This window comes from Lactuca sativa, chromosome 6 (assembly GCF_002870075.4).
Source record: "Lactuca sativa cultivar Salinas chromosome 6, Lsat_Salinas_v11, whole genome shotgun sequence".
In the NCBI taxonomy this organism is placed as follows: Eukaryota; Viridiplantae; Streptophyta; class Magnoliopsida; order Asterales; family Asteraceae; genus Lactuca; species Lactuca sativa.
Window position 1 is genome coordinate 196,974,447 of NC_056628.2, and position 10,350 is coordinate 196,984,796.

General features: G+C 32.9%; 1 protein-coding gene across 1 annotated transcript; it reads left to right on the plus strand.

Moving 5' to 3' along the window:
• The first annotated feature begins 7,002 nt into the window (after positions 1–7,002).
• Positions 7,003–8,336, plus strand: LOC111908848 (uncharacterized). Its single transcript, XM_023904647.3, has 3 exons — positions 7,003–7,601; positions 7,677–7,862; positions 7,928–8,336. The coding sequence occupies exons 1-3, from the start codon at positions 7,110–7,112 to the stop codon at positions 8,210–8,212; spliced, it is 963 nt and encodes a 320-aa protein (XP_023760415.1). The 5' UTR covers positions 7,003–7,109; the 3' UTR covers positions 8,213–8,336.
• Positions 8,337–10,350: the final 2,014 nt, after the last annotated feature.

Sequence of the window (10,350 nt, forward strand, 5' to 3'; positions counted from 1 at the left end):
AGTCATTGATATAAACAAATACAGTAATATGAAATTAGAAAATTTAATTAAAGAGTATAATAATATGCATAAAAGAATTTTTGAAAAACTTAGAACAATATATATGTATTTGTTCATGCAAGTTGAAATGTAACAATAAAAAACTTCTTCATCTTGCTTTTGGTCCGTTCCACGAGTTTTGTCATCATACGTTAAAACGATTTTATGACTTTCTCTTGACAAACATAGGTCAGCATATTAAAAAAATTAATATAAATGATATAATTTTGTTTCTATAAATAAATGAATGAAACTAATATACTTAAAGTAGATTGATTAATTTTTTTCATAACCTGTTGAATACAGTAATAATAAGTAATAAGAATAAAGTAAACACAAGAAATTGTAGAATAAGAAGAACAGAGTAAAGAAAGAACCTAGAAAAAAGAATTATAGAATAAGATCGTTGAAGAAGAACATTGTAAATCATATGACTCAATCCAAAATCGTAAGAGTAACTTCAATGTAAGCGTATATATAGGTTGTTTTTCAATATGGAAATCATTATCTTCCAAAAAAATGGGATCCTAAAATATTATATTGGAGATTTCCGGTTATTCATCTGGAAAAAAAATGATATCATTTATATTGAATCAAAATTTCAAATTAATTGTTTTGCTTAATTAATGAGTTTTAAATTCAAAATCATTATCTCAAATTCATTTATTTTACGTGGGATATATCGGGACATAAATTATAAATAATATTGACTTTATTTTTTACTCTTAAATATTTTGCTAATTTAATAGGATTAGATTAGTTTTTATAGGTTAATGACCAAATTGTTGATATGCTTATTTAATGAGTTTAAAAAAAGAATTAAATAAAAACTAAACGGGTTTGAATTTTGAAGCTACAATCTATAAATAAGGGAGTTAAATTAGGAACAATATTAATTAGAGAAACTAATATCTCGTATATAAATAGAATGATATACTGTATTGATAATGTAATTATTGAATTTAAAGATTCTATAATTAAATGTAATTGTGTTTGAATTTTATTTGAAATAGATGATGTCAGCAATCTAATCTAATGGTGGAAAACATAATATTGAAATCCAATCAAGGGTCTTGATTGCTTCATTGGTGAATTAAGGGTTCTCTTTTAATATATATATATATATATATATATATATATATATATATATATATATATATATATGAAATTTTTTTGAATAGTTTAGATAAACTAGAAAAAAAAATTAAAAAAAAAAAAACCAAAACCATTTGAAAAAAGGACTTTTGGTTTAGTCATTTTGTAATGTGCAAACAACTTAGGCGACTAGGTTACAACTTTTTTAAACTACATAGTTTCATCATGTAACACCCCGATTCTCAGGTATTGATTTAAATAAGAATTCTTTTGTTTCCAAGGTCTACTCGACGAGTTGGTTGCCCTACTCGTCGAGTAGCAGCGGGTTGGTCCACATGTTTTAGTGGCCTACTCACCGAGTCTAAGAAGGGACTCGACGAGTAGGAGCTGGCAGATGAAACCCTAAATCTCGGGGTTTTGCACCCTATTTAAAAAAACACAAGCCTCCTTTGGCCTCTCTACAGTCCATTGAGAGTCCAGAAAGGCCCTAACTCGAGTGTGTGTGTATTCTTTGGAGGTTTAAGCTTGGAGGGAAGTTTTTGGTGAATAAATCACTTGGGAAGCAAGCTAGTTGAAGCAAGAATTTGTGGGTTTCAAGTTCTGCATCAGAAAGGGCTCTCTTGAAGGTATTAGATCGTTTTTCCCTTGGCTCATTTTCTCCTAAACCCCTAGGTGCATAAGTTTAGAAAATGGTTTTTGTGTTTAAGCCAAGATCTGAAGTTGTAACTTCAGATCTAGACTCCCCTTGGCTTCTAGATTCATAAAGCCATCAGCCTTGTCTAGTATGAGCCTTCTCTCAAGGATGTGACTTCATTGCAAGCTTAGTTGTGCCATTTTAAGGTCTTAAAGCTTTGCATGCACGTAAAGTTTTCAACTTTACGTGATAAGCATGCCTAAGGAAGTTGGACCTACAATTTGGGGCCTTGGCATGGCTTAAAAAGTGTCTGCATGGTTAAAGGGCTGGAGGGACTCGGCGAGTCGCATAGTCGACTCGGTGAGTCATATGAAGATAGGCATTGAGCTCGACGAGTTGGATGAATAACTCGGCAAGTCCGATGAAGATTGCTATAAACTCGAAGATTCAGTTAATGTTTCCCCAAATTGATGAATGCGTGTGAACCTGTCGAGTTACAGAAGGAAAACTCGACAAGTGGCCTTAGGGTTTCGATCGCGAACCTTAGGAACTCGACGAGTCACTCCGGGGACTCGGCGAGTAGCCGAGGGTACTCGACGAGTAAGGGTCAACATGGACTATTGACCTTGACTGTTGACTTTGACTTTGACCAGGGGTTGACTAGTTGACTTATGGGGTACCTTGAAAGGTTGAGAACTTACAAGTATGGTTCTATTATGATAATAGGTGGCAGAGTTTGTGGCCGTGATCTGAGAGTTGGAGTTTAGTTACCGAGCCGACATTTACAAGGTGAGTTATCCTCACTATACTAAGGGGTATAAGGCACCAAGGCCAGCCCACTGAATATGTTATCCTAGTAGTGTTAGTATGTTGAGTATGAAGTTAATGTTGCATGCTCAGTGGTTATGCCAGTTAAGTAGATCGGTAGGACTACATGTGTTGATATATGATTATTTGCATGCTCAGTGGTTATGCCAGTTAGGTAGATCTGTAGGACTACCTGTGTTGATATATGATTATTTGCATGCTCAGTGGTTATGCCAGTTAGGTAGATATGTAGGACTACCTGTGTTATATGATTATCTGCATGCTCAGTGGTTATGTTATATGTTGATATGTTATGTGGGATGGGTTGAGGTGAGACTGCTTCATGCGGTAATCCAACAAACCCGGAAGCATTCAAGTTACGGGCTAAGGTAGACTCGTACTGTGGGCTCGACGGCAAGCCAGATGTGAGCTGTGGGCCCGCAAGGCAATCCATACTCACACTATGGGCCCAGTGGGTAATCCAGTCTGTAAGTTGTGGACCCGTTGCATTCTGTTCAGTTTGTTATGTTATGATGTTGTTGACATGGTTATGTGGAATGCATGTGTATCGGTATTTTGGGGGAACTCACTAAGCTTTCGGGCTTACAGTTTTCAGTTATTGTTTCATGTACTTCAGGGGATCGGGCAAGGCTAAGGCGTGATCGTACAACTCCTCACTTTTTATGAATTTGATTATGGGATACTCTGATATGATACATTTTGAAAACAAGTTTGTAATGTTTAATGGATTTGAAATGTTTTAAAAGTTTAAATTGGCTTGAATTTTTATGGGTGTTACACATCAACCACTCTATCCTTCGACGAAAAGAAGACACAAACCTACACATTTAATTCGTCTAGATGATTCGCTAAAAAATAAACTAAAAAACATTCTTTTTCGTTTATATGTACACATGATTTGCATGTGCTCAGTGTAGCCAAATAAGTTTCATTGTAGTTGGCATCGCATCCACAACCCTTGAGCTTACCGATATCATGTTCCTACGCCAATTTCTAACATCATTGTGTGTTTAAATATTGAATATCCCATTTGTACCTAGTAGACATCAAGTGAAATCTTCATAGAAGTTCTTACACTTTGACCTCATATTTAATTAAGCAATATATATATATATATATATATATATATATATATATATATATATATATATATATATATATAAACTAAAAACTTACAATTGTATATATATTTGAGTTTTTACACGTAAACCAGTCACCAATGGAATATAAGAGCTTTTCATAAATATAATCAAAATTTTTAGAGTTTTTTAAAAAATAATTTTAACTTTTTATATTATTTTACTATCCTAGTATATATATATATATATATATATATATATATATATATATATATATATATATATATATATATATATTGACGAATTTTATCATCTTAAATTAATTTTATGGTATTCTCTTTGTATTACAGATAGTACATTCTTTAATCATAATTTTTTTCTTCTGAAAATAACTATTTATTATAAGTTTTTGACAAATGATATTATCCAAGGTTGTCATAATCGGGATCATATGTATCGTTTTCTATTTTGCAAAATCATGATTGTAAGATCGATTCAGGGTCGTAAAATCCTACAAAGAATAATTTAAAACATAAAAAATATATTTTCTTTTTCATCCACCAGTTAAACTTTCAGTTAACAAAAAATACATTAGGAAATTAAACATACATCTCTAATACATCATGTAACACTCAGTTATTTCAAGTAAATTTCATTCTTTAAATTTAAAAGTCTTTGAATTTGTGAAGTTTGTTCCTACGCGGGGCGTAGGGTAGTCTCTTACACAGCGCGTAAGAGGGAATCAATTATCGAGGATTAAATGATCTACGCATGACGTAGATCAATCTACGTAGCTCGTAGAGGCCAAAACCAAAACCCTAATCTTGGGGTTTTGAGCCTTATTTAAAGGCTCTAACACCCTTGAGGTATTTCCATCCTCAACCTCTTCCCCAAACACCCCCTTTGAAACCCTAATTCCCTTTTGGCGTGTTTTTGAGCATTGAGAGTGTTTTGTGTTCATTTTGAAGAAAAAAGAAGGTTGTGGAATTGCATGGAAGCTCAAATCAGTATTGGATCCAAAAGTTCATTCCCTCATCTATCTGGAGATGTATAAAGCTCCCACCTTGATGTGTTCATGTGTTAAATCTAGCTTTACTTTAGGTTTTCATGATTTATGTCCCCATAACCATGGTTTGTATGAGTATGAGCTACTCCCGACCATTGGAGTGTTATTTCCAGACATTTTTAGGCTTGATAAGTTACAAAAATGAGAGCTTTGTCACTCTCATTCAACCATGCATGAATTATGGAGCATTGGGTGACCTTTTGGACTAAGGTTATGATTTGTGCCCTTGGTATGCATGCAAATGGATAAATTTAGAGACTTTATCCATTAAGACGTCCATCTACTTTAGATATGGAAGTTTGGTGGTTTAACTTTCTGTATTAAGAACATAATGATTAAGTTAGGATTTCATGGAGTACGTGGGGGTAAATTTCCTTAAATGGGGTGTAGCTACATTTCCCCCCGTTTTTGCCACCTTAGGCTCAACGCATGGCGTAGAGCTGTTACGTATGGCGTAATCTGGCTGGATGTTGACTTTTGAATTTTTGATTGTTGGCTGTTGACTTTGACCAAGTTTAATTTTAGGTCAAATGATGTAATTTGAGTTATAGATTGAGGGCTTGATCCTTGTTTGTTGTATAAGTGACCTGTAGAGCCGATATTTGGAGCAGTGATCATTTCAGCTACCTTCTAGACTTTGAAGTGAGTTTCCCTCACTATACTCGTGGGTCGAAGGCACCAATGTTTACCCAATATGTTATGTTATGTATCTTGGTATATAGGATGTTGCTATGTTGTAGTAATCTTTTAGACTGGTAGATTTGTATGGTCACATGTATGTGCTGAGTATATGTTATTTGTTGCATATGTCGACATAATGCGGTTGGGTTGAGGCGGTATTGCTTTGTGTGGTGAACCAACAACCCCGGGAGCATTCTAATCATAAGTTGAGGGTCGGGAGGGCAATCCAGTCTTATGTTGTGGGTTCAGGAGCAATCTAGTCATAAGATAAGGGCCGGGAGGGCTATTAAGTCTTATGTTGTGGGCTCGAGGGTAATCCAGTTTGATGACTATGGATCCAATATACATGTTTTTATATGTTTTTTGTATGGGGGTATCTTGGGGAAGTCACTAAGCTTTGACTTACAATTTGGTTTCATGGTTTCAAGTAAATAAGATGATCAGGACAATGCGAAGACGTGATCATACGCATCATCCTTGGATTTATGTTGAGAGATGTTTTTGGATAGTATGATTTTCATGACTGTTTTGGAAATATTTTTTGTATGATGTGTGGTATATAAAATGGGTTTTGAAAAATGAAATTTTTTACCATGATATTTCGAAAGTTACACTTCGTTTAAAAATAAAATTGAAAAGGGGTTTCTATGGTTCATAACATACACACATAATTATTCCAAGACAACATATCATAAATAAAAAAAAAATGAACGATCTTACTATCCGATCCTATGATCATACATCAATCTTACCCAAAAATGTTCCAAGTACTTTGACCTCAATATGGTCGTAGGATCCTACGATCCTAAGATCAAAATTGTGATTTTAATTACATTGATACCATTTGTTTGACAAATGTTATTTTTTTCTCTCTAAAATTAACTTTTTTTAATTGTTAGATTATTATTTTTACTTTAAAAAATATTATAATATAATATCATTCGCCAAATATGCAACAAGATAATGGTAATGTAATATTTTTTGTCATATAAAAAAATATTACGTTAAGATTATACTCAGTTAATAAAATAAATTTTAAAATAGTATATTTAGAAAAAGTTCTTAAATTTTGTTCATATTTATGAAAAAAACATTCATATTATATACCTAACCAATATACTTGATAAAAATTCAAATATTCAAACAATTATAAAAAATAAAAAAAAAAAATTGGACTTACTTGCTAAACGAAAATATTGAGAAGTAATTGATTATAAATGTCAAAACTTTATGAAGATTTTCTTTAATTTTATAAACAACTTATTAGATGGTTTAGACTAATCTCCTTCCAATGCATAGTTCATCCCTAATTCCATTTTATGATTTTATGAGAGTCCGAAGATGTAATGATAATACATTCCAGATTCTTTTAAATAAAAAGACTGCATAAATAGACAGTTACCTATCAAATCTAGTTCCACATTTGAGCTATTTCGAATTAGTTGATATAATTCATAAACCAATTTTTTTTATTCATTTCTAATAATTTTGAATTTTTTTCTCTTAAAATGGTGTGAAGGAGAAAGTTGTTTACACGGCATATGAAGGAAAGCGAAACGAGCCAGGGGGTGAAGGGTGCTGCTGGTATTCTGCCAACTGTAGTGTGGCTGTCAAAAGTCAAAACTTTCTATTCATATATAACTTTACCACCGTCTCCTCTCCCACTCCCAAATCAAATTCCCACAACATGCACCACACCAAGACCGATTCCGATGCCACAAGCGTCACCACGTCATCCCCCACGCGTTCTCCTCCCCGTCGTCCGGCCTACTACGTGCAGAGCCCATCCCACGACGGCGACAAGCATCTCACCACCATCTCCTTCCACTCCACTCCCGCCTTGCTCAGCCCCAACGGTTCCCCTCCCCATTCCCACTCCTCCGTCGGCCACCACTCCCGTGAATCATCCTCCACTCGCTTTTCCGGCTCCCTCAAACCCAATGGAGCCCGCAAGATCTCCCCTAACGACATCGCGATGAAGAGTTTTGCCAAGTCGTGGGAAAAACAGTTCAATTCCATCGAAGAAGAAGGTCTTCTCGAAGACGACGACTTGGAGAAACCCATCCCTCGTCGCTGCTATGTTTTGGGATTTGTTATTTGTTTTCTGATTCTCTTCTTCCTCTTTGCTTTGATCTTATACGGCGCTGCTAAACCCCAAAAACCTAATCTCACCATGAAGGTTAGTCAATTAGTTGTGATAAAAAATTAATTTTTGATCAAATTATAGTATCTGATTTGTGATGATCAATTTCAGAGTATTAAATTTGAGAGATTTGTGATTCAAGCCGGGTCGGATTCCACCGGAGTAGCCACTGATATGGTGACGACGAACGCCACCGTCAAGTTCACTTTCCGTAACACTGCTACATTTTTCGGCCTCCATGTCACGTCCACACCGATTGATCTTTCCTTCTCTCAAATTACAGTTGGCTCCGGCAGTGTAAGCCCTAATAACCCCCACCCAAAATTACTACAACTCAAATTAATCGAATTTTGATTTTGCAGATGAAAAAGTTTTATCAATCGAGAAAAAGTCAGCGATTGTTGACGATATCAGTGATCGGGGATAAGATTCCGTTGTACGGAAGCGGACAGGGGATAAACAGCTTGAAAGGGTCGCCGACGTCACCGGTGCCATTGAAGCTGAGCTTCGTGGTTCGATCAAGAGGATACGTTCTGGGTAAACTTGTGAAACCGAAATTCTACCACAGAGTTGAGTGTTCAGTTGCTTATGATCCTAAGAAGATCAATGTTCCAATGTCGCTTAAAAATAATTGCAAGTTTCTATAATCGATTCATCTTGTTGAATGCTGATGTATAAAGGGGAAGTATATTTTTGATATGGTTTTGCTAGTTTTGTATAGTGGATAAATATTTGAACATTTAATCAATAATTAATATATTTTCATTGAAATATTTGTCAAATTAGTTTTTGCATTTACATTGATGGAAAAAAGCAAAATAATACGAGATTCTACATAAGACGTGCAAGCTTTTACGAAAAATGCGTAATGTATAAAATAAGTTAAATTAAAGATTTCAAAATTTTGTTTCTTTTTTCCTTCAATGCTTCTTTGTAAGTTTGTATGACTTTTTCAACACTTACCTCGTTATCATTTTATTTAAGAATGACACAATTTCATGAGTTGTAGGTAATGTATTGATTTATATTTTTTAATCGAGAAAATTGTTAACTAAAAATTATTTTAAAAATATACATGAGTTAAATGGATCAAATAGACAAATACTAAGGACCTTCTAAGTCAATATATTAAAAGAAAAAACTATTAAAAATAATATCTATTTCGTGATTATATTTAACATGTGTTAATACAATATGATTCGACCCGTGTTGTAATTATTACCTTGTTACATGCAATGTAATACAATTATAAAACATAAACTAGGAAAAAAATAACTATTTTTTTTTTTTTTTTTGCAACACATCATCATCTATTTTTTTGACGACTTCAATTTAAAAATCTCAAGTTGTCTTTAGTACGGTGGTTAAACATCTTTTACAAAACTTATTTATATTTATTATCAGTTTTAATTAATACCAATTATATTTTTATGTGAATCAATAAAATTGATATTAAATTTACGGTTAATATCAATAAAAGAACCTTATATATTAGAGTATTCATATTAAACGATAAGTTTTACTTTCTCCTAAAAAAATAGCTTTTATTTTTCCATTTTTGTTTTCCGTTTAGCCTTTTAGCAGGTTTACTGACAATCTTATCGTTTTTATATAAGTAATAATAAACTCAAATTTTTTTCCGGAAATAACCCAGACTTTATTATTATTTTTTTTTGAAAAAACCTTTCACATTTCACAAATTCTTTTGAAATCTATTTTAGTTTTCTTGTTTTCCCGGATAAAAACATTTTCAATCATAAAAATGATTTGATCCATAATAATGTCATTATATCTTTCGAGACTTGATTTTTGTTTCCGTTTGAATCAATTTTTTTGTTTTAATTTCTAATTTTTATGTTCTTTTTGGGGTTTATAGTGTTCTTATTAGTTTCTTGCATTAGAATCTAAAGGAAACTCTTTATATGTTCGAAACAAAAAGAAAGACTACCGTATCCGATGCTTGTTGGCAAAAAAATCATATCAAAATTTAATCGTCCATGAATGTAATCAATTTAAGAATAACAACCATGGCTTATTCCTTGACTGGAAATAATCATTTGAGATAGGATATCTCATGGGCCAAACTATAAATTATCTAGTTTGGGAATAAATGGTAAATCTGAAATAGAGAAAGTTTGAAGGTAAATTAACTAAGTAGACCCATACAAAGTGTTATATTATTTTGTTTCGAATATATAAGATGTTCAAATACCGTTTCTACCATAACATAGTGTCTGTAACATATTTTGTATCCTTCCAAATATTTATGTCCCATTTGCTTTACTTTTGCAAGATTCTTCTATACAACCATTTTGATTCCATATTTTTGGGACTTCCAACTTCCACTTGGCTTTATATACTTGTAGGTAGGTTACATAAATATCACATCATCGATCTTCTGCTTTATCATACCATTATATGGTTTCCATTTTTTGTCCTACTTTGAGCCTAATATAAGCATACTTTGTTATTTTCACCATTCTTACTTAACTGAAATATCAAGAATTTAATTATCACTCTCAAATATAATGTCTTACTTTTAACATAACTTGTACTTAAACTTTATCAATTGAACATGATTGGCAAACATTCATTTTTTTTATCCCCATTTGTGCACATCTTTAGAGCATTTACCTTACTAATAAAGTACATGAACGCAGCTCATTACCTTAACTTATCCTAACATCCTAAACTATACTTCAAGATTTTAGAATTATGTAGCAAAATAGAAATGAAAATAATTTAGATGAAGGGGAAGTGATATAGACCCAAAATTTGAAGCATT

Excerpts from the sequence above, each read along its gene's own strand:
- LOC111908848 (XM_023904647.3), top strand. The coding sequence starts at position 7,110 with ATGCACCACACCAAGACCGATTCCGATGCCACAAGCGTCACCACGTCA. Across the intron at positions 7,602-7,676 it reads AACCTAATCTCACCATGAAG|AGTATTAAATTTGAGAGATT; the intron begins GTTAGTCAATTA and ends GATCAATTTCAG. Across the intron at positions 7,863-7,927 it reads TTACAGTTGGCTCCGGCAGT|ATGAAAAAGTTTTATCAATC; the intron begins GTAAGCCCTAAT and ends TTGATTTTGCAG.